The 25209-nt window shown below is 42.1% G+C and overlaps 1 protein-coding gene across 2 annotated transcripts in view; it reads right to left on the bottom strand.

The window, feature by feature from the left end:
• Positions 1 to 16387: 16387 nt before the first annotated feature.
• NUP214 (nucleoporin 214) overlaps positions 16388 to 25209 on the bottom strand; it is a 140011-nt gene continuing 131189 nt past the window's right edge. For both annotated transcript variants that reach the window (XM_040353063.1, XM_040353064.1), the window contains 2 exons: positions 21391 to 21449; positions 16388 to 17418 (listed from right to left, as the gene is read on the bottom strand). In XM_040353063.1, the coding sequence (XP_040208997.1) occupies positions 21413 to 21449 (37 nt within the window). In that variant the 3' untranslated portion in view covers positions 16388 to 17418; positions 21391 to 21412. The remainder of the gene's footprint in view (positions 17419 to 21390; positions 21450 to 25209) is intronic.

The raw sequence follows: 25209 nt of genomic DNA, 5'->3' as shown, positions 1-25209 counted from the left end.
CTGAGATACTCCGTCGTATCTCCTTTGTGAATCTGGCCCTATATACTTAGTCCTGATAGCTAGTGTTTTTAATTTTTTTCCTTTTTTTTAGATATGTTTATTAAGAGCTTTCAAGTATTATACAAAAAACAACAGGAAAACAGGTTACAACCGCAATCAGACCATGCCTCAGAGGAGAATAAAGAAAATAAAAAAATCGACAAAATTGTGTGGTATACCATAGCTCCCAACTGTCCCTGATTTTGAGAAATGTCCCTCTCTCCCTCATTCCTTCTTTTTTTTTTTTTCCTCATTTCGGTCTGATCTATATAGATGTATATAAAATGCATTTTTTATCTATCAAAAAAGTATTTTTCAGTGCTAAACCTTTCATCTGATTTCTAAATTGCATTTGTAAATTCCAAAAGCCAATATTAAGGAATAGTAGTGGTAAAAAAAAGCACTTGTTGGTTTAACTAATCTTGTTTTTTTGTACAATTCTCCTTTAAGGGGGCGTGGCAAGGGGTGTGTCCTATGCCTGCATACTTTTGCTGATAGGTGTCCCTCATTCCCACCTCAAAAAGTTGGGAGGTATAGTATACATTAGGGCTGCAACTAATGTTCACATCGATTAGTTGGCCGATTATTGTTTTGATTAATCGGATAATAGCCTGAAAAAAAAAAACCATTAGCATTTTGACATTTTTTTGGGCCCAATTTGTTGTTGAGCAGATTACAAAACACATTACATGCTATTCTGCAGCTTCTCCATTGAAGTATATTGAACCAAAAAAAAAAAAAAAATAGCACCGTTTTGTGTTAAAAACTCCTTGCCCTTTCCAAATACGCAGCAGCTGAAAAAAAAATCATTGATGTGAACGTGTCCCATAGGAAAACATGTAAATGAACTGCAGTGTGTTTCTGCAAAAAGCACCAAAAAACACAGAGGTGTGACCCAGGCCTGAGATGTTTAGTAACATAATGGGGTTAAAAAAACAAAAATAAATACAAAAAGAGCAAATAATTGCTACTGTAAGGGGTTCATTTTTTACTGTGGGACAGTGAAAGTAATATTTACAGTAGCGATTTGCTTTTTTGTACTATAAAAAGGCCAATTTAATTTTTTTAACCCCATTATGTTACTGGCCGATTCATCGATTATGAAAATTGTAATCGATTATTTTCATAATCGATTAGTTGTCGATTAATCGATTAGTTGTTTCGGCCCTAGTATACATTGAATTACAGTACATGCATGGGAAGAAGTGAAAATAGTGAAGCAAAGGTCACCTGTATAATATCTAAAATAACTAAATGTGAAATAAAGGGGATCATACTAATTTCCCAGACTAAAGCTGGATACACACTATATACAATTTTCTTTAGATTTACCAAAACCATATAATATGAGGTCAAACCTAAACACTTTTTCAATATGTATAGAATCAGGCAATCTAAAGGAAATCAAACAACAAATGTTGTATAGTGTGTATCCAGCTTAAAGCGGAGGTTCACCCTAATAACAATTATATCAGACCAACTTCCTTATACTTGTAACAAGTACAGTCCGCAATTTTTTTTTTTTTAGGCTGTGCGTACCTTGTAATCTATGTTTGCAACCCGGCTTCCGGGTAGTTCTCCCCACGGGAGTAGGCGTTTCTCTGTCGAGGAATGTCATCTGGGAGGTCACCCAGATGATTGACGTCCGTTCCCCTGCGCCGTATAGAGCCGACTCACAGCTCTGCACGTTCGGCTTCTTTCGGAAACGCCGTGACTCGTGCACGCCTACGCAATACGGGGGCGGGGCCTTATCCGCCGGGGGGAACGGACGTTAATCATCTGGGCAACCTCCCAGGTGACATTCCTCCTCGGCAGAGAAACGCCTACTCCCGCGGGGAGAACTACCCGGAAGCCGGGTTGCAAACATAGATTACAAGGTACGTACAGCCTAAAAAAACTTGTTACAAGTATAAGGAAGTTGGTCTGATATAATTGTTATTGGGGTGAACCTCCGCTTTAAGACGTTGGGGTAAGGAGGATAGGATATCTAGTATTTTTATTGCTAATTGTAACATGGTGGTGCAGCTGTTATGTTTAACGAGACATATGTTAATTTTACTCAACTGGAGAGAGAGCAATATCTGGCGGAGTTGTACATGATAGCCAATCAGCTTCTAACTTCAGCTTGTCCAATTAAGCTTTGACAATAACGCCTGAAAGCTGGTTGGTTTCAATGCAGAGCTGCACCAAACTTTGCACTCTCCAGTTTTAGTAAATCAACCCCATTGTCATGTTGTGCTGATTCAAGGCCATATGACAGTGTCTTCCCAGAGCCAACCCTCACATCAATGTTTTGTGTGCCACCAACACCTCCATACTCCAAGAGTCCACCCTGGGTAAGAGCACCGTCCTTCAACTAAAGAGGTGCCATGCAGGCAGAGAGGATAAAGTAGCCCTATATGCAGATGATGCTCTTATCTTTTTGGGGGATACCTCTAAGTCATTAATGGAACTCATGAGCCTCATTTCTGCATTTGGGCTATTTTCGGGTCAACTGGGAAAAATCTATTTTGCTTCCACTAGATGACCTGAAAACTCTCCTACAAGAACTAGCTTCTCAACTACAAATTAAGCATACAGTGAAATACTTAGAGGTAGAGAGAACATGAAAGAATTATATTGATTTGAATCTTAAACCATTATTACTTACATTTATGGATAAATGCTGGAGCTGGTGCAAACTGCCACTGACAGTGATTGGCAGAGCCAATCTTATTAAAATGATTTGGATCCCACAATTGCTTTATATACTTCACAATTCCCCTATATGGCTTACATCATTTTGGTTTAAGAAGATGGAATCTCTTTTTAGAGAATTTATCTGGTGGGAAGAACAACCCTGTATTAAGCTGACCAATTTAATGTTGGCTAAAGATAAAGGGAGGCTTGCTGTCCCCCATGCTAGACTCTGACCCTTTACAGCGTCTGCTACTAAAGGGATATGGTGAATACTCACTAATATCATTGCTGGAGACAAGAATCCAGTTACGGGATAAAAGTTACTTAACGGGTAAACTATTTGATAAAATCTGTCAGGAAATGAAAAACATTACAAGTGTTACTGGGTATACTCTTTTTACTCTAATATAGAAAAACTCCAATTACGGAGAATTCATGAAATTGGAGGGGTTTGATTTATGGAAGATTAAGGGGCTGAGATATATGGTGCAATTATTTCAGGATGATGTGATAAAAACCTTTACTCAATTAAGCAATGAATATGGAATTCCAAACCAATTTTTTTTCCAACTTAGGCATGCTATACAGGTGCAGGCCTACTACCATGAATTAAAATGTAGCCAATCTACAATAATATTGTTGGTCAAAAGGGATGATAAGCAAGGCCTCATATCTCGACTATATTGTGTACTTTATAATAAGTTTCAAGAATCGGTGGATATTCTAGCAGGGACACAATGGTATGAGATGTGGGGCCTAAGCCTATGTCAACAGTACCCTTGGTTTCCTCATCTCCCACGCAAAAACAAACCCAATTCTTTATCCTACATAGGTCTTATCATACACGGAGAAACTATTTTAAATGGCAACGTAGAGATACCTTGTCCTAGATGTACCGGTAAGTGGGGCCCAGCTAATTGAATACATATGTTATGGAGATGCCCCAAACGCCACCGATATTGGCAGGGGGTTGTCTCTATTATTAATCTGTTTGGGACAGAGTTGCCGACAGAACCTGGTATCTGTCTTCTAAATATGATAGAGGAATCTAGGATTCCAGGTCTTACTTGTATCCCAAAAACAAGGGCCCGGATTCAGAAAGGAGTTACGACGGCGTATCTCCAGATACGCTGTCGTAACTCTGAGTGTGAGGCATCGCATTTCTGCGCCTGATTCATAGAATCAGATACGCCTCACTGTTGCCTAGATACGAGCGGCGTAAGTCTCCTACACCGTCGTATCTTGGGGTGCATATTTACGCTGGGCGCTAGGTGGCGCTTTCGTTGGTTTCCGCGTAGAATATGCAAATAAGCTAGATACGCCGATTCAGAAACGTAGGTGTACCCGGCGCATTGATTTACGTCATTTACGTAAGGCTTTTTTCGGCGTAAAGTTACCCCTGCTATATAAGGGCGTAGCCAATATTAAGTATGGGCATCGGGACAGCGTCGAATTTTGCGTCGTTTGCGTAAGTCGTACGCGAATAGGGCTGTGCGTAAGTTACGTTCACGTCTAAAGCATTGACTATTTGCGGCGTAATTTGGAGCATGCGCACTGGGATACTTTCACGGACGGCGCATGCGCCGTTCGTTAAGAGCGTCAATTACGTGGGGTCACGAGTCATTAGCATACAACACGCCCACTACATGCCTACTTTGAATTAGGCGGGCTTACGCCGGACAAGTTACACTACGCCGCCGTAACTTAGAGCGCAAGTTCTTTCTGAATACGGGACCTGCCGCTCTAAGTTACGGCGGCGTAGTGTATCTGAGATACGCTACGCCCGCCAAAACTTTCGCAATTCTATCTGAATCTGGCCCAGTGAGTCTATTCCAGGCTCTTTAGCTAATAAAACAAAATTGGATGTCAATGTATCCACCAACAATAGCAGAGTGGAGAACACAAATAAAGAAAATTATATCTTTTTGCATAGAGTGCTGTCCTGTGAAATTTGAGAATATGTGGAAGAGATGGTTGGATACTTTGGATTGTATGCTATGATAGGAGGAGATAGATTAACTTTAGGAAAGAATTCAGAGAGGGAGGGGTAGGACTGTGGCAGTATTACCGTATTTGCCGGCGTATAAGACGACCCCCTAATTCTCCAGCTAAAATGTTGGTTTGGGGATATACTTGCCGTATAAGATGACCTTCTTCCTACTAGACTCTCTGGAAGCTGAGGGGTAGCCGGAACAACCGCTGACAGGAACAGGCTTTATTGAGCTTTTTTCATGCCTCACTGTGCCATTGCATGCCTCACTGTGCCAGTACATGCCTCACCTCGACGATCCCATACCTTATCCCTGACATGCAGAGTCTCAGTCAGTTTGCGGGCGTCCATTGTTCAAAAGCCACGCCTCCTCCTTGTGCTGTTTCGTGATAGGCTGAACACTCAGTTTCCCAGCAGAGCCTGTGTTCGGTGTTCCGCCTATCACGGATGTCCTCTCGTCCGAGGCCGGGGATGAGAAGACATCCGTGATAGGTGGAACACTGAACAGAGGCTCTGCTAGGAAACTGAGTGTTTCGCCTATCAAGGAACAGCACAAGGAGGAGGCGCGGCTTTTGAACAATGGATGCCCACAATCTGACTGATAATCTGCATAAAGGTACCGGCGTATAAGACGACTCCCGAGTTCTGAGGCATATTTTTAAATACAAAAGGGTCGTCTTAGGCCCCGTACAGATGACCGAACATGTCTGCTGAAACAGGTCCGCGGACCAGTTTCAGCAGACATGTTCGGTCGTCTGTACAGCCGAGCGGACAGGATTCCAGCATACATTTGCCCGCCGGGCCTTTTTCCAGCGGGCAAATATTGTTGTTTAGAAACAGCCCGCTGGAATCCTGTCCGCTCGGACATGTTCGGTCGTCTGTACAGACCTACAGTACATGTCCGAGCGGCCGCCATCCCTCGCATGCGTCGAATGACTTCGACACATGCGTGGAAGCATTGAACTGGCAGGGCCGCTCACGTCGCGGCGACGGCACGGCTTTGACGCCGCGTATCGAGTACGCGTGGATTTCTGTATGATGGTGAGTACAGACATCATACAGAAATCCCCAGGCAGACATGTACGCTGAAAACGGTCCGGCGGACCGTTTTCATCGTACATGTTTGCCCGTGTGTACAAGGCCTTATACGCCGGAAAATACGGTATACAAAAATGTTTTATTACCAGGTGCTGTGGGTTTTTTGTTGTTTCTTTCTTCTACTTTTCCAACGTTTGCTAGATTGCTGCGTATTATCGATTTGTTTTTGGGATGTATGTGTGTTGTTTGATTTAAAAAAAATAATAAAAAACTATCGGATTAAAAAATAAATAAAGAGGTATAAACAACAGGATATACAGTATCGGAACACAGAATTCACATATTTAGTTTTAAATTGTCACATTAAAAACAGTAGCTTCTTAATTCAAAGTGTGATACAGATTTGATTTTACTACACTAAACTTGTCATGGGATAAATACAAGACTTGCCTTTGCTGACCTACTTCTGTCAATACTAACTTTTTGGATGTTTTACCAAGCCACTGGTTTAAGTATTTTCGAAGTCATTGACGGGCATTTTTAGAAAAAAAAAATGACATCCTTCTTATTTCCCTCATGACAATCATTCCTAAATGAGGTTACATTGCCCTAATTAGTTTGGGATATATTTTAATTAATTGAAGGTTTCTCTCTTTCTCTGGAGTACATTTGTCATGAGATTGTTTGTCACCACTCTCTCTCACATGACTATAATAATGGTGTCACTTTCAAACTCTCAAATCCCTGTCCTTTCCATTAATTTCTTTATTATGCTTTGTTAGTTTTCAGGCCGTCGGGTGAAAGAAAAAGCGGGTCCAAATTACGGTACTTTATTCCATGGTGAGATTTGTCAGAAATTTGTAACAGCTCTACTTTTAATTTCTGTAGAGTTTACAATGTGGAGGACAGAAAGGGAGAAAAAATGGTTTATCAGAATTTTATATAAAAATAAATGTTTTTTTTTTTGTTTTTGTTTTTTTTTAATAAACGTTCATGTTTTTATCTTGCCGTTTAATACAATGTATGAAGGTTTGTTCACACTTTAACAAACACTGACTCAGAACACCTGCTGACAGCACTGACGTGAGATGTCACCTGTCAAACTGACAACAGGTCCTCAAAGATACAGGCGTAGGTATGTGTCCAAGAGGAAAGACTCTTTTGTTCACATTATTATAGTCTTAAAAAAAAAAGCTGCAACTGCTCCCGATATTTCTGGCAGAGTATAGATATAGTTTGTCCTTTACCCTTTCATTTTGGTTGTATTGCTTGGTCTTGGCAAAATGGAAAGAAAAAGACAAATAAGGGCATGCAAAAAGAAATGGAATACTAAACGCCAGTCGGATTTTAGGGATATCTATGCGTAACTGATTCTATGAATCAGTCGCATAGATACGACCACGCAACTCAGAGTTACGACGGCGTATCCGGAGATACGCTGTCGTAACTCCGTTGTGAATCCGGGCCATGGAGTGCTAGCAGCTGAATTAGGCTTTTACCAGTCATATTGATCGGAAACCAGATCACCCTGGGAGTTAATACATTGCTTTCTTACTACAGCACTATTAAAAGTTGAAAGACTTCAGAAAGAAAGAAATCCATTTAAAAATGAACATGATGGATCACTTCACAACACATCACACGGGAAGTAACTTTGTATTACTTAAAAATTCTGCAATCAATTTCCTAGCCTGTGTAACAGCACAGGTGTAAGATAGACTGAAAAATGTCTGTTGGACTTACAGAAAGGTTTCTGTATACCAATAGTTTAAGACTAAAGAGGTCCTGTTAAATCTACACTATATTGTCAAAAGTATTGGGACACCTGTCTTTACACGCACATGAAATTTAATGGCATCCCAGTCTTTTGCTGGTCATACACTATACGAAAAATCCACCGAACCCATTTTCGAAAAACGAACATGCGGCTGTGAGCGCAAACGATAGTGCAATCATGTAATGTTAGTGGACATAAATGAATACATGTTTTTGTTCGTTTTTTTACATATACTTAGTCCAGACAGTTCGGACGCGAAACACATTAAACCTTTCAATTTATCGTTCGTTCGGCAGAACATTTCAAAAACTTCTCCTTCCTTTTTTCGGCTCAAAAACGTCCCAAGGATTGATTTTGTGCCCATTAACTGTCCGAAAAACAAACAAACTGTCTAAATGACCGAATTTCAGCTGATTTTTCATATAGTGTATGGTCAGCATAGGCCTGTAGGGTTCAATATTGAGTTGGCCCACCTTTTGCAGCTATAACAACTTAAACTCTTCTGGGAAGGTTGTCCACAAGGTTTAGGAGTGTGTCTATGGGAATGTTTGATCATTCTTCTAGTAGCGCATTTGTCAGGTCAGGCACTGATGTTGGACAAGAAGGCCTGGCTCACAATCTCTACTCTTATTCCTCCCAAAGGTGTTCTGTCTGCTTGAGGTCCAAGCCAGTCATTTCCCTCTACCCCAATCTCACTCATCCATGTCTTTATGGACCTTATTAACACACTCCTAAACCTTGCCGACAGCCTACCCAGAATAGCTGAAGCTGTTACAGCTGCAAAGAGTGGGCCAACTCAATATTGAACCCTACAGACTAAGACTGGGATGCCATTAACCACTTAAGACCCGGACCTTTAGGCAGCTAAAGGACCTGACCAGGTTTTGCGATTCGGCACTGCTCAGTGGGCCTTCTTCAGTGACAGCGGACCGCCGCCGCCCCCCCCTCCGCTCCTCTGTCTCTCCCTTCCCGCAGCGCTCACCTCCTCTCCCTCCCCGCAACACGCACCTGGGGGGAACAGAGAAGCAGGAGTAGGACCAGAGGAGACAGAGGAGCATGGGGAAGGGGACAGACAGCTGACTCAACAGCTATGGCCTGGGAGTTTCTCACTTCTGCCTAATCTTGTCACATAAGGGGGGGCACCGAACTGATTCTTTGCCCCGGGTGAAATAATGTCTAGCTTCCCCTCTGGTACTGCCTAGGCATGTGAATTTCGTTTCGTTCCGAATAAAAATTCGGATGAATTTTTCATTATTCGGACATTCGGATGCATACGAATTCCCGAATTGCAATATTAATGAATTTACCGAATCCGAACGAACGTTTTCGATTCCGAATCGAAAACCCGCGGACGAAATTCGATCGGAATTCGAAAAAAAAAAATGCTATTCGAATTGAATTTGAAAACAAATTCTATTCGAAAAGAGACTATTTGTTTTCGAATCCGGTCGAAATATTTTCGAATTCGACCGAATTTTTCGAAATTCGGTCGAAAGCGAACGAATTCCGAAAATGGTCGAAATATTTTCGAATTCGACCAGAGTTTTCAAAATTCGGTCGAAAACGAACAAATTCCGAAAACGAATCTAACTTAACGAGGTTAATAAAATAACAAATTAAAACGAAACAAAACAAATTTTTACCTTTTGCACATGCCTAGTACTGCCTAAGAGTTCCAGTACCAGCCGTTCTACTCTAATAAAAAAAGGGATGGGACAGACCATCTGCTGCTGACAGGGGTGATTACAATGATTAGCTTTTATTTATGTTATCCCAAAAGGAAAAACTATTGCTGTAACTGCTTATAAAGTGTGAGCTGGAGTTTGGTTTTGATTTGTTAATGTATCTAAATATACTAGTACATTAAACACTCCCCTCTCTGACTGACAATTCTGCTGTCCAAAGGTGCCCCATGTGCTCCATTATCCAGAGGGGGGAAACTACAACTAAAATATAAGAGGTGTGTTACCGGCCACATCACCAGGTTGAAACAGGAGGAGGGGGTGGGGGAGCCTAAAAAAAGAAAACAAATACAGCCACCACATGTAATGATTGGTAAGCTGCAATATATTCATTTTGGGTTCAAGAGCGTTTGCAGTAAATTCTAGGTCAAATATAAAAGATGGGGTGTGTTAAGTAAATAGATACCAAAACGTGGTAAGCCCTAAAACTCTGCACACCTGCAAAACCTAAAATTATCCATAAGTGACACTTTAAAAGCCTCTACAGGTCATTGGTTTAGAGTCAACAGTGAATGAGGGCCCTACATACTTGTGCACACTCTACGTTTGCATATGTCAGGGTCGGGTTTTCTATGTCCTCCAGTCCAACTGAATGGCTATTTTACACAGAGCATTTCAGCATAGATTCAGACATCTCTGTACCTGGAAATTCTCAGAACTGAGCGCTTCAGAGTTCACCGATAACATGATGTTCCTTTATCTGCTGCAACTCATAGGGTGAGGTGGGGGGGTATTAGGGGAAGGCTTGTTTTGACCCCTTAAATACCAGGATGTTTTTAAATGTACCTTTTGTATAAAAGGGGTTAAGCTCTTGAGGAATCTCAGCAAATAAATAATGTTTCTGGTTTGAGCTCTCAGAGGCAGAGGAGGGATCATCTTCCTTCCCTGTAGGTGGCATAATAGCTAGGTGCGGAGTCAGGCACAGACTCTGGAAGAAAGGCTGTGTGGATCCCTGCCGTCTGTGTCCTCCATAACGGCTTCTAGCCTGCCCAGAAAGTCAGACAAGGTGATAGAAAATTCCTCTCTGGAGGTAGGAGAAATGGTGCGTACAGGGGTCAAGTCCTGGGGGAAAAAGTGTGGGAACTCCCACCCAAGATCCACTCCCCCACCAAAAAAAAAAATATGATACGCTCATATGCATAATTACTAAACCGCATGTTTTAGTTTTTTTCTTCATTGCGGAGGTCTGCCGCGGGTTATCGCAGGATTTAGAAAGAAGCAATGTCTCCTGGGAACAATGACAAAAGCTCTCAGGAGACATGCGGCATCGAGGAAGTGACGGAATACCCACACACTACCTGATGAATCCATACAGAGGAAGCGGCCAGTAACATAAAGCATTACTAAGGTTCGCCTGCCCCTGACAGTGACTCGAGCTGGGCATCGCCGCTTAGTGAAGGATTGGCTCGGGCGGCTCGGCTGCTCTAGTCCTGCAAAGGGAACTGCGTTCCTGCTGTGAAAAGAGTGCAGGAACTCCGTTCCCACGCGTTCCCGCAGGACTTGAGCCCTGGGTGCGTACCAGAAGAAGCAACAGGTGCCTCAGAGGAAGGTAGAAATCTCGATGGAGAACTACGGCCTTCCGAGGAGCGACTATCCTGCCAAGAGCCATTGGCCGATCCCTGACTTAGTGTCCCTGGAGAGGTACTCATGACAGTCGCTGTGTGTTGTGGGAAGAGTTGGCGTCATCTATGTCAAGCACTCATAGAAAGTTGTGCGGTGGTATTCTGCAGGAGCAGTGCTGAGCCAGTCCTCTGCAGGCCAGTGCAGGAAAGAAATGATGCATGCATGTGCATTAAAGTGGTTCTAAAGACAGAAGATTTCTCATCTTAATGCATTATCTGCCTTATGGTATAAAACCTTGTGTGCAGCTCCACAGGAATATACGATTAAAAGGCTGGGGTGACAGGGCATCAGGGGACAACCAGTTATGGCGTCCTCTATATCCCTGTACCCAAACTTGGGTTAAATTAACCCCTTATTGAATAAGGAGCTGTAATGTGATATAACCACACAGGCTAATGTGAGTAAAAAAGTGAAGAAAGATTATAAACTTTAAGAGGATTAACCTTGTCCGCCGCGGGGGGGAACCATTTGGGTCACCCAGCTCCGCGCCTTAGCAATTTGCTCACTGGGTAAGTTATTGTCCTTATGCACTATATACCTTATTGCTGAATCATATTACATGTTTTTATTGTATTATTCATTTTTTAGATTGGTTTTCCTGATGAAGCGGTATTCCGCGAAACTAGTTGAAACCTTGACCAATCGTTAATATGTACACTTGTTTGTTTTGTAATTTTATTTATAATAAACTTTTTAATACAATCATGTTTATTGTGCTCTATCAGTACCGAGATAGTCCTTTTACTCAACTGGGTGGGCAGCCTCAGGCTTAGCCTTAGCAACTATTTCCCTGTCCCCACCCTCCCTCTTTTCTACTTCAACTGGGATGATGGTACGTTTTTATTTATTTTTTATTATTACTTTTTACATGAGGCTATACTCTCATTCTGTTCATAATTATTGGGTGGATAACACACCCCTCTCTCTTTTTCCTCCTGAGTGCCTCTAAGTTATAACTCCCCTTTTTATTATACTTAACTACCCTACTGATTGCTTGGCGATTTAGTATTGATATTGCCCTCTTGACTGGTTGGACAATGGACACTCTCGGCATTGAATGGCAGATTCTACTTTTGCTATGTAGCTCTTTGTATTTTTACTCTTACAATGTTATGAGTACGCATTATATACGGATGCCATGATTAGACTGATTATTTCCCATCAGTGGGGTGGATTCATCCAAGACCCATTGACTTTTATGGAAGGCCAATTGGTGAATGCGGACTGGATATTCCCCAGCCACATAGGAATTATTATGTGTTATCTACACTCTTAATCCTGTTATTGTCGATTTATCCATATTTTGTTACATCTTTTTCCCCACTGTTTTGGGAACACCAGTTTCATTCTATGGGCACATCTGTACGGCGACCCTCTCTTGCACTTAATCCTCTTAAAGTTTATAATCTTTCTTCATTTTTTTACTCACATTAGCCCAAGTAGTTGTATCACATTACAGCTCCTTATTCATTAAGGGGTTAATTGAATCCTAGTTTGGGTCCAGGGATATAGAGGACGCCATAACTGGTTGTCCCCTGATGCCCTGTCACCCCAGCCTTTTAATCGTATATTCCTAATTATCCCTCACTTTCACTTCCTTATCTTTACTTTAATGTCCACCCTCTTCACTTGGTTGTGTTTCATAGATGCCTTGTCTTTCTATCCTGCCTTGCTGTTGTCAATCATGTGACAATATTCTATGTCACCATAAATTAGCAATCATTTTTGTGGGACTTACACCCCCACTTATTACCATTACCCTTGTGTTTTTATTATGTCATTATTGATGTTCTATTTACTTCTGTATACTGCTACCCTTTGAGTAATTGGTGCGGTCCCTGGCTGCTTGTGTCTTTCATCTGTGGCGGACTTGCGTTTCCCCTGGTGGGGGTGTCACTCCAGTTCACCCCCTCTTACTCCTCCCTTACTCGGGGCCTCCCGCCCCCTGGTTTGGGCTGATCGCACATGCGCAGTAGCGCGGTTCGCACACATGTGCTGTGCAAGGAAACTGACCCAGTGACGTCATGGGTTGGGGTTGCTTATTTAAAGGCCTCCGGATCAGCAGCGTGGAATCTGCCATCTGTGGCTCCTGGGGCAAGGCAGCGACAGTTTCGGAGGCTATCAGCAGTATATTGGGGATCTTTTATGGGTGCAGCTTAATCTAATTTTATATCCCAGTCCATACCGTGCAATCCGTCACCATATGGATACCTCCTTTGATGACACAATGCTGGTAGTTACCAGCATTACCGGACTTTAATCTTATCACTGCACCCTCCCTGACCCCTTAAATTATTGCACCAGCCCAGGTCTTCCATTTTCGATCCTGCCGATCTGTCTGTAAATCACCAGGATCCTCCTCCCCATTATGCCCTGGCCTTTATCTCCCACGGATTCTACTGCCGTGGTAAGTTTTATCCCCAATTGACATTACCCATTTGGCTTCCCTCTATTCCTTCCCTTTTTCCCCTTCCCCCCCCTTTTTTTTCTTCTTTCTCTTCCTTTTCTTTCTCCCCCTTCCTTTTCACTCCTCTCTCTATGTGCTTTACTCCCCTCCTTTCTTTCCCTACCCCGTCCCCCCCACCTTGCCATGCTATGGGTCCCATGGGGTTTATTTATTTTATGTCTATATTTACAGTTCCACGACCAAAAAAAAAACCCTTGTCTACCACGGGGGGAACCATTTAGGCCGCCCGGGTCTACGCCTTAGCAATTTGCTCACTGGGTAAGTTATTATTGTCCTTATGCACTATATATCTTATCGCTGAATAATATTACATGTTTTTATTGTATTATTCATTTTTTAGATTGGTTTTCCTGATGAAGCAGTATTCCGCGAAACTAGTTGAAACCTTGACCAATCGTTGATATGTACACTTGTTTGTTTTGTAATTTTAATTATAATAAACTTTTTAATACAATCATGTTTATTGTGCTCTATCAGTACCGAGATGGTCCTTTTACTCAACTGAATGGGCAGCCCCAGGCTTAGCCTTAGCAACTATTTCCCTGTCCCCCACCCTCCCTCTTTTCTACTTCAACTGGGATGATGGTACGTTTTTATTTTTTATTAATACTTTTTAAATGAGGCTATACTCTCATTCTATGGATTTAGATAAAAAAAACCTTCTGTGTGCAGCATCCCCCCTAATGCTTACCAAAGCCTCATTTCTATCCAGCGATTTTCATAAGCCCCTCAGCCGTCCAAGACCCTCCCTCCTATTTGCTGAGACACAGCAGTGGCGTTATTGGCTCCCACTGCTCTCAATTTCAGGTAGCCAATAAGGAGAGGGGGCGGGACCGATCTACAGCACTGTGTCTGAATGCCCCTATAGCAAGTTGTGGGGAACCTCAACAGGTGGGAGGGGCCAGGTGCAGGGAAGAGGGATACAGGCTGCTCTGTGCATAACCACTGCACAAAGCAGGTGGGTATAACATGTTGATTATAAAAAAAAAGACTTTACAATCACTTTAAGCTCAGTATAATCACGGTCCCTGGTGATAATCTAAGAATTATGCTGGGATGTTACTGAATAACAAAAATAATTTGAGAAAAGTGTGCTTGAACTGCTGCTTCCACCTATGAGACAGTTAAAGTGGTTGTAAACCCTCTCTGATCACTTGCACCTACAGGTAAGCCTAGGTTTCCTTGCTGTCTTCAATCATGTGACAATATTCTATGTCACCATAAATTAGCAATAATTTTTGTGGGACTTACACCCACACTTATTACTATTACCCTTGTGTTTTTATTATGTCATTATTGATGTTCTATTTACTTTTGTATCCTGCTACCCTTTGAGTAATTGGTGCGGTCCCTGGCTGCTTGTGTCTTTCATCTGCGGCGGACTTATGTTTCCCCTGGTGGGGGTGTCAATCTAGTTCTTACCTGTAGGTGCAAGAAACATCTCCTTAACCTACATGGTTAAGGAGATATTTGCAGAAAGGACTGCTACGATGTCTACGGCACATGCGCGCCGTAGACCACGGCACAGGCGCCCTGAGCGTGCCGGTTTTATCAATGGGAAAATGCTGGAACTGTGCGCATGCGCGGGGATCGTGCCGGTCCCGCACGCATGAGCAGGAGTAACGCCATCGCCGCTCCGGCCAGGCACAGCGTCGGAGCGGTGATACACTTAAGGGACTCATAAGAAACATGGCAGCGGAGGGGAACAAGGAGCGCTTCGATCTCAGGTAAGTCATTCATAATGAGTTAGTATGCTATGCATACCAACTCATTATGCCTTTCTCTTGCAGGTTTTTTTTTTTTTTTTTCTGAGTGTTTAATTCCTCTTTAAGAGTTGCAACCAGCGCTCCACTAGACCCCAGATGATTACAGAACACACAGCACACCCTGGGAAGATCTGTTAGCCTGGACTCACCACAGCAAATCATCTTCTTCCAGCAGCAGGGTGTTTGGGGCAAACCCCCATTTTGGCTTCGCTCCCCCTGATTCACATACCCCTAAAAGGTCTTCAGAAACAGGGCTCCACCATGGCCCTGGCTCTGTATAGCATCCTATGGCCAACAACATAATGTATTATGTGCCAAAGAGAATGCCCACACAGGATCCAATGCAAAGCAACATTACAGGCCAGTCCTGCTTCTATTTCCAGGTGGGGCCCAGGCACAGTTCCCCAAAACTAAGCCGATGAGTCAACCAATACAGAAAGCTGCAACAGGGAGCAGTTGCTATAGGGCAGCTATGAAATTGGTAGAAAAATCTAGAAAAAAAAAAAGTAAAAGATAAAAAGAGCATGCTTTTCAAAGAATAGAGAGATGTCCATCACCTAGGAAAACTAGCAGGTGTCCAAACACCTGAAGGTAGCTGCATATAACCCACGGTTAAGACTGATCCTGTGTCCGGTTTGATTCAGAAATTTAAATATTTTTGAAATATTTTTTAAATATACACATTTATATATATATATATATATATATATATATATATATATATATATATATATATATATATATTATATATATATATAAAAAAGTATACCTTTATGGCTTGTGGCCAGAAGGTGGCATGCTCCAGATAAAAATCAAAGCTTTCGGAGGCTATATAGTGTCAAACAAATATGAGGAGTAAGTAGACCAGAATACAAGTCACTCAGGACACATAAGGGGTTATTTACTAAAGGCAAATCCACTTTGTACTACAAGTACAAACTACAAGTGCAAAGTGCACTTGAAATTGCACTTGGAAGTGCAGTCGCTGTAGATCTGAGGGGGACATGCAATAAAAAATAGAAAACACCATTTAATCTTGCACATGTTTAGACAATAAAATCAGCAGAGTTTCCCCTCATTCAAGATCTACCCATCAGATTTACATGACTGCACTTTCAGTGCAATTTCAAGTGCACTTTGCACTTGTAGTGCTAAGTGGATTTGCCCTTCGTAAATAACCCCCATACACACTTCCAGGACCATGTGGCTTGGTCAGTTTACACAGAGGGAGTTTTCAGTATATTTATTTGCAAACTGTGTCATAGATATACAATGTTGTAAACTTTTATTTGTATAGAAAAGAATTTATACAAATAAATTAAACAGATATAAAACTTCAGTTTAGCGATGTTTAAAATAAATGTGACCAAAAAACATTTCACTTTAAGAATATAAAGTACACAATTACATTAAAGTGAAACTTCACTCGGAATCAACATTATTTCTAATCCTTATTTCGCTAGCATTGGTAAATAGATCATAAAGTACATCATATTTACTTGTTTTAAACTTTGTTGTACATTTCTTCAGTTACTTCCTGGCTTCTAGGCCTAGGAAATGATGTCATAGATCCTAGGAGGGGGTTTTCTTAGCTAAGCACACCCTACAAGTCTGAGATAAGGGCAGATGGATACCAGGAAGTAAATGCTACATGAAAAATGTGCCCTTACTCAAGAAGGCGACGGACAAAAATGCTGGGAGGTGCTTTCTCAGCAAAATAAAGCATGAAACATAGATGGGGGTTGGCTTTGGATATTAAAAAAGATAATTAAATAGCATTTTTGGTTTGTGCCGCTCAGAAATGTTTGAAAGCTTTACAGCATAGAATCATAAGGGTTACCAATACCGATTTGGGACTTAAATGTAGATCTTGACTGTTTTCCAAATCCTATTCATAGGGCATCAACATACCAAGCAGCCCAAAAAAAAAGAGGAAGATGCACTTTAGAAGACAGAAACAAGCAAAGATTCTAACAGACGACCTACAAGATCTTTATGAGCATCTTAAATGTTGAAATTAGCATGGTAGTGATCCTCCCTGGGGTGGGATTATTGCCCATGTTTTTTCTCCCACTTGCTTTCTTGACAGACATCGCTTCTTCTAGCTTCTTAATATATATTGTACTTTTCATGCAGTTTACTTTTATTCATGTATTAATGAGAAACTTTATTTTGGAAAAAATCTAAATAAAGTAAAATTTTCTCAGGAACAAAAGTAACAAAAAACACAACAAAGACGCTGTTCTCTCGAGATCATGATCATCTGAATTTGATGTAAAATGTTTTGTAGTCTGGATCTGTAAGAGAAGGAGAAATGTTTGCATCCGTTACTGATACTTCAAATAAAAATAGTTTTCTTAAAAAAAAAAAAAAAAAATCCTCTTTCTTTTTTTTATATATTGCAGCTTACCAATAAATGTTTTTTTATTTGTTATTATAGACTCCTTTCCCATATTTTCACCTGGTAATCCTGCTGTTATTTTTCAACTTAGTTTTCACAGTCCAAGCTTTCCAGTAAAAGCGGTAGAGGGTTGAGACAGACCATTTAACACTGACAGAGCTGCATACAATGGTTAGCTTTTATTAATTTATGTAAAGAAGTATTATTAACTGGAGGTTAGTTTTAAAAGTGATATTAAAAAGGTATTTTTTTTATTTATTTAAAGGAAATAACAAACATGTAATACTTACATGCGCTGTGCAATAGTTTTGCAAAGCACAGAGCAGCCCCAATCCTTCTTACCAGTGCCTTGGCCCCCTCCCCTTTTCCGAGTGCCCCCACAGCAAGCTGCTTACAATGGGGGCACTCTTGCATGCTCGTTCCTGAGCCCAGCTCTGTGTGTCCATTAGACACACAGAATGAGCCTCAGACCCACTCCTCACTGGCTGTGAGATGTGATTGACAGCAGTGGGAGCCAATGGCTCCTTCTGCCGTCTCTCAGCCAACCAGCAGGCAGAGACCCAGGAGGGCAGCTGCTGGATTGCGATCAGGCTCAGGGAAGTGTTAGGGGGAAGCTGCATACTGAAGGTTTTATACCTTCATGCATATAATGCATGAAGGTAAAAAAAAAAAACAAAAAAAAAACACATCAGCCTTTAGAACCACTTTAATTTGATAGTCATGCCCATCTAAATGTGATAGTGCAGCCATGGGCCACCACATACACACATAAATGTAAACTGAGCAAACAATCTTTGTACAATCAACTTTATAATTACCAAAACTATGTAGTATGGGGGCCTGCCCAATCTCCCAAATTAAATATTGTATCTAATCAGGCAAGCATTGAACTATATAGTTGTTGGTAGATCTAAAATCAGATTGAGCGTTACACCACCCTCTCTGCACAGGTTGACAGCGCTGCAGTCCAAGTGTGGCTCTGTTGCTTGCCCATTTAGTGGAGTCACCCTTTAGCAGGCCACACATATTACAAATTGGTTGTACAATTTCTATATTCTATATACTCTCCTTTAGAACTACCACAACTACATAGTAGAGGTTCTGCCTGAATAATTCATTCCATATGCTATGCAGTGGCATAATGTATTTAGAAGATGTCTCCAATTTACAAGCCGACCTCAATGCTCTGTCTAATTGGGTGACTATGTGGCAGATGAGGTTTAATGTTGATAAATGTAAAGTTATGCATTTGGGGGCTAAGAATATGCATGCATCATACATACTAGGGGGGAGTACAACTGAGGGAATCCATAGCGGAGAAGGATCTTGGGGTTTTGGTAGATCATAAGCTCAATAATGGCATGCAATGCCAAGGTGCGGTTTCCAAAGCGAGCAAAGTCCTTTCTTGTATTAAGAGCGGTATGGACTCCAGAGAGAGAGATATAATTTTGCTCCTGTACAAATCATTAGTAAGACCTCATCTGGAATATGCAGTTCAGTTTTGGGCTCCAGTTCTCAAAAAGGGTATTGGGGAACTGGAGAAAGTGCAGAGAAGGGCAACCAAACTGATAAGAGGCATGGAGGAGCTCAGCTATGAGGAAATATTAGAGGAACTAAATTTATTCACTCTTAAGAAGAGCAGAATAAGGGGGAATATGATCAATATGTATAAATATATAAGGGGTCCATATAGTGAACTTTGTGTTGACCGTAAAGTGAATAACTCAAACACGAAGGACAAGGGGGCACTCTTTACGTCTAAAGGAAAAGAGATTTCATCTCCAAATACGGAAAGGTTTCTTCACAGTAAGATCTGTGAACATGTGGAATAGACTCCCTGCAGAGGTGGTTCTGGCCAGCTCAGTAGATTCCTGTAAGAAAGGTCTGGATACTTTCCTAAATGTACATAATATAACTGGGTACTAACATTTATAGGTAAAGTTGATGCAGGGAAAATACGATTGCCTCTCGGGGGATCAGGAAGGAATTTTTTCCCCTGCTGTAGCAAATTGAATCATGCTCGGCTGAGGTTTTTTTGCCTTCCTCTGGATCAACTGTGGGTATAGAGTTGGGTATATGCGATTGTACGATATTATTATTTCTTATGGTTGAACTACTAGATTGACTTGTGTCTTTTTTCAACCTGACTAACTATGTAACTATATGTATCCAGTCAGGTAAGCTCTTGTACTACATCGTTGTTGGTAGTTCTAAAGGAGATTCAACTAACAGATTGTATAGTGCAGGGATATGCAATTAGCGGACCTCCAGCTGTTGCCAAACTACAAGTCCCATGAGGCATTGCGAGACTGACAGCATCAAGCATGACACCTAGAGGCAGAGGCATGATGGGACTTGTAGTTTGGCAACAGCTGGAGGTCCGCTAATTGCATATACCTGGTATAGTGTGTTGGCAACTTATGAATGGAAGTTTGTTACCTCCTGGACAACCTAGGAAAACAAAAAACAAATGCAGCAATTACATCTAAGGACTGGTAAGCTACAATAAATAACATTTTTGTTTTGGGGTTTAGATAAACATTAAAGAAAACCTGAAGAATCTAACTAATAAAAGTGAGACTTGTATAAGAGATGCCTGCATGCCACAACTAGAGTGACCTTTAACCTCACAAGAGCTGTGGCGTTGTTATACAATTAACAGACAAGCCATTATGGCCATGGACTCTGTCCCATAAAGCCTCACACACGATGAGAACATCGGAAAATGATCGTCCGGTTTTATTTTCATGCTATTCTCGTATCAGAAAAGGAAGAGGTTATAAAAATTCTCACACGTCAAAACACAATTTCGGATGTAATGTATTGTATTGCAACGTATTATTTTTAAAAATGTTTGTCCCTTCAGATAATTTAGCATGAACGGTTTGTGAGTGGCTTTTGAAAGCTGTGGATCCAAGGATAAGATCATACAATTGCTGCCTATTTTTCGTCAGATTTTCTGATCATGTGTACTAGGCATTACTCCACCATTTTATTATTGGACTGTAATGGGAAATCACAAAGGCTTATAGTGAGGTGCAAGAGGTTGATCAATAGAAAGCTCTCAGCCCTAAAAGCTCTGTCAGATATTGCATAACAGAATGTCCTGGGTTTTGGGGGTCCAATGGCCCTCTAGCAGAAAACAGGGGTGATATACAGACATCTGTAGATACTTACTATGCTACATACATGCCATTTAGTGCCCACAAGCACACTTTAGCTTGAATAAAATAAAGCTACCGTATTTACCGGGGTATAGCGCGCTCCCGCGTATAGCGTGCACCCCTAAACTTGACCCGGATTCCTGTGAAAAAAAAGATTTTTTGTACTTTTGGTGTCTTCCGCGGCGTCCATCTGCGGCTTCGGGTGTCCTCTTCGTCGGGTCCGGCGTCCTTCCCATGCCGAGTTTGAATACTGCGCCGACATATACCGAGCGCAGTACACTCGTGTATCGTCGGGCAGGCTCGGCTACTCTCGTGGTGACGTCCTGTACGTCAGCGCGAGAGGCGCCGAAACTGCCCGAAGATACACGAGTGTACTGCGCTCGGTATATGCCGGCGCAGTATTCAAATTCAGCGCGGGAAAGCGGGTATCGGCGTATACCGCGCACCCACGATTTTGCCCTAGTTTTCAGGGCAAAATAGTGCGCCGTATACGCCCATAAATACGGTAAATAGTACTATGCAAAAATGCAGTACACTTAAAAAACATTTAATTGAAAAGCGTGAGATAGTCTTTGGTAAAATGTGTTGCATCTTTTGAAGCGGCAGATGCTTAGAATACTGTCAGGGTGTTATTCTAGTTTCTGAGAGGCAATGTTACATGATTACAAGGAGAAAACAGGGAAAAAAATGAAAAAAGGAGTCACCTTTCTTTCTGGCTCCATCTATTCAGCCTCTCCAGCCACCCCCAAATGTGGATGTAGACCTGTGGAAATGTAAACAGGGCATTAGCCATGTACTAATGTGCATCAATTTTACTTTTTTGCATTTTTTACAACCAGAAAATATTACACATAAAAAAAAAAAAAATATCAAAAGATTGGCTCATTTGATATCTTTATACAAGTTATTCTTAATTCCAAAGGGCTATTAAAACGTTCATCACTTAGCTTTCATAACTGTGCCTACTAGGTACACTACTGGACTTTAATAAATGCACCTTTTTGTTGCTGGTCTAGAGTTTCTCGCAGCCTTTCTCAATCTTTTTAAAATGGAGGAACCCTTGATATAACATTTAGGTCTTGGGGGACCCCTGTCAAAAATTACTATATCCACAGCTCAGGCACATTAGTGTGTTGGTCAGTTGGAAGAATGCTCCTTATTTGGTGGCAAGTGGGAAAAAAAGTCCCCCTTGAAGGCTAGAAAATATCATTAATGTCAGTGATAACTTACCAGGGAGGCAAACATGTATGTGTTCAATGACACCCTAGTAACCTCTGGAAGAAACCTGGCTAAGAAAGCTCTAGGTTGTACACAGCTATACACTATTGCAGGGGTCTCAACTTTCTAAACAAAGGGCCAGTTTACTGTCCTTCAGACTTTAGGAGCGCCAGACTGTGGCCATTGTGAGTAGAAATCATCCTGGCATCGGTGGGCGTAAACACTGCAAACAATTCCTCCCTCTAGTACATGTAAACCTGTACTTGGGTGGGGGGGGGGGGGGGGAAATAGTGCCTGATCGTTCATGCCATAGGAGGAATCATGCTCAATTGTTGGTGCCATGGGAGGAACCGCATTCAATCGTTAGTGCCATGGGAGGAATTGTGCTCCGTCATTGGTGTCAGCGGGAGGAGAATCATGCTCAGTGATTTGTGTCAGCGGGAGGGATAGTGCCCCATCACTGGTGTCAATGGGAGAAATAGTGCTCCATTGTTGATGTCAGTAGCAGGAATTATGTCCAATTGTTTGTTTCAGTGGGAGGAATAGTGTATTGTATCAATGGGGGAAAAAGTGCCCCAAGGGCCGTATAAAGGCAAGGGCTGCAGGCCCTGGGATGCTATTTGGAGACCACTGCATTATTGTATAACCTATATGTGGATATCTGCTGCAATACCTAATGTCTCTATGTGTCTCATGTGGCAGCAGGCCAATAAAAACCTGTTTGTAGCCAGAATGGGATGCAATATATGTGCCAGATTCAGGCAGTTTGTGGAATATATTTTTTTTTGATTAGGCCAGAGAGTGGAGGTTGGATGAGGTTGCTAATTAGATAACATGTCCAGCTGAAGCATGTTGGGTGGTTTAGGGCACTTTATAAGCACCCAGTCTGTTCAAGTTTTGCACCACCCAGGAACCAAATTTTGTGTATGTTAGACAGGGGAGAATTGAAACGTCTGTGTATTAAAAGACAACTCCTGTTTTGTGAGACACAAACTATATGGCAGCTTTATAAGCAGAAAAATAAGTGCCTGGGGCAGCAGCAGTTGCTCCAGACATCCTGTATGTTAGTGAGATGCCGAGTGGCAAAGTTTTATTTTCTGATCCTATACATATAGTTCAGCCCTCAAAATTTCCACTCGCCTACTAGCATTTGGCGAGTGGATTTAAGCTGGAGGCGAGTAATGACAGGGCTGCATGACCAATCTCCCTCCAATCTGTGCCTACACTTAGAGTCCCGATGAGATTGGCGGCCGAAGAGGAAAGGTGCATGCTCGGGAAAAGTAGTCTGGTGAGCCGCGCACAGGCAGAGCAGTACACAGGTGTTCTCCTTACAATTCTCATTAAGCCATGGGACCTAACAGTATGACCTCTCTGAGCCTGCCCCCCTCCCCCGGGCCCCGACCAATGTAGCTGGAGAGCAGAAAGTAATGAGTGAGGTGGAGGATTGCAAAAATTACCACTCTGGTGCAGCGCTCACTGAAAGTTGCCCTGACATGAGAGCGGCAGCCTTCTAGTTTGTGCAGTTTTCTTCTCCTTGTGCTCTATGTAAGTGTCCAACAGTTTAGCCTGAGCACTGTGAACAGACTGGTCTCAATGTGTGCTGTGCGCTGTCAGTGTGCGCTGTGCTATGGTGTCAATGGCTGTGCAGTTGTGTGGATCTCAGCGCTGGATTGTTCTCCCTCCCGCTGTGCTGCAGCTCCTCTCCTCTCTGCCAGCCTGAATAAAAGGGGGAAGTGGGGACATGCAAGCGTGGAGCCGCACACACAGGCTCCTGATGATGAGATGAATGTGAGAGAGAGAGAGAGAGGATGGATGGGAGTTGCAGAGGAGACAGCAGGAGAATGGGGAAGAGACCCAGTTCTAGTGCCCTGTCCCTCTGGTCTGCCCCCAGTGCCCTGTCCCTCTAGTCTGCCCCCAGTGCCCTGTCCCCCTGTCCCATTTTGTTAAAGTTGTTGTTGGTAATATTTAATTTTGTAACTTGATTCTGCATAAAACATTGTCATTCCATGAGATAATCTACGAGGGCGCGTTTACGGGTGCAATTAGGTGCAGGGCAGTGTATGAATTAGGTGGGGCATCTGGTGGCGAGTATTTCTTGAGGCCTGGCTAGTGGCTCAGGACTTGAAATTTTGAGCCCTGACATAGTTTATATATTCTGTGTAAATAAATTGCATGTGTGTTTCACCGAGTGTTGTGAACTCATCCAGAGACTTAAGCCTCGTACACACGATCGGACATCAAACAAACTTTCCCTTGGATTTTTGTCCGAAGGGAGTTTTCTGGTCACACCCATAGCATACACACGCTCCGACGTTTTCGGCAACAAACACGAACGTAGTGACGTTTCAACGTACTGATGAGAGTTTAAAAGAGAAAGTTCAATTCTCCGGAGGCACCCTTTGGGCTCCTTCTGCTAATCGAGAGTTAGTAGAGGTTTCGTCTGTGTGCATTCGCGATTTTCAGTTTCGTGCAATTTTGTTCGTTTCTGAACATCCGTTGGTCAAGCAGACATGTTACGCAATGGGGTTGTGCTAACTTGACCCACAAAAAAATATAGAAATATGTTTGATTCATATAACCAAAATAAACTAATCCAAAGAAAAGAGACATTTGTTTTTACTCCGTCAGTATCACGAGCAAAGCAGCTTTTAGTATCATCACATTATAAAGAACAAGAGAATGTGCGCTGCTTTTCTTGATTTCAGAACTTGCCGCGTCACGAATGTGCTCTTTCAAATACGAACGCTAGTTCTTCCAGACAGAACGCTTCCGGCTGGTCATTGCTTCTGAGCATGCGCGTTTGTACTTTGTCCAAAAATCCGATTGCTTGCTGTACACACGGTCGGACTAGGCACCATCGGACTCTTGTTGACGTAAAGTTTGTCCGTTTGCAGACGGAACTTTTTGTCCGATGAAACCCGAAAAAGTTTGTCCGATGGAGCGTACACACGATCGGACTAATTTGAAAACTTGCTGATTTTGAAGTATGCTGGCAAAAAGTCCAACTGTGTGTATGGGCCTTTACAAGCACTCTGCTGCCAAGCTAATTCCTCACACTATTAATGAACAATCTGCCCTGAAACAAACCTTTGAACATCATGGATGCCCTAATAACTATCAAACTCTTGGCCAAGTTCCTTATGTACATGTAGTGGGAGCAACTCAATGTGTGGATGCTTTGTTTGAGCTATATTTGTGCAAATGTTCTAGATACAATAACCACTTGTCTACCAGGGCAAGTTTTAAGTTTTACACACATTAAAATCTTTTTTGCTAGAGTTTACTTTAAACCCCTAAATAAATAT

The sequence above is a fragment of the Rana temporaria genome, chromosome 5 (genome assembly GCF_905171775.1).
Source record: "Rana temporaria chromosome 5, aRanTem1.1, whole genome shotgun sequence".
NCBI lineage: Eukaryota > Metazoa > Chordata > Amphibia > Anura > Ranidae > Rana > Rana temporaria.
Note: the sequence above shows the minus strand (reverse complement) of the source record. Positions and strands in the feature narration are given on the sequence as shown.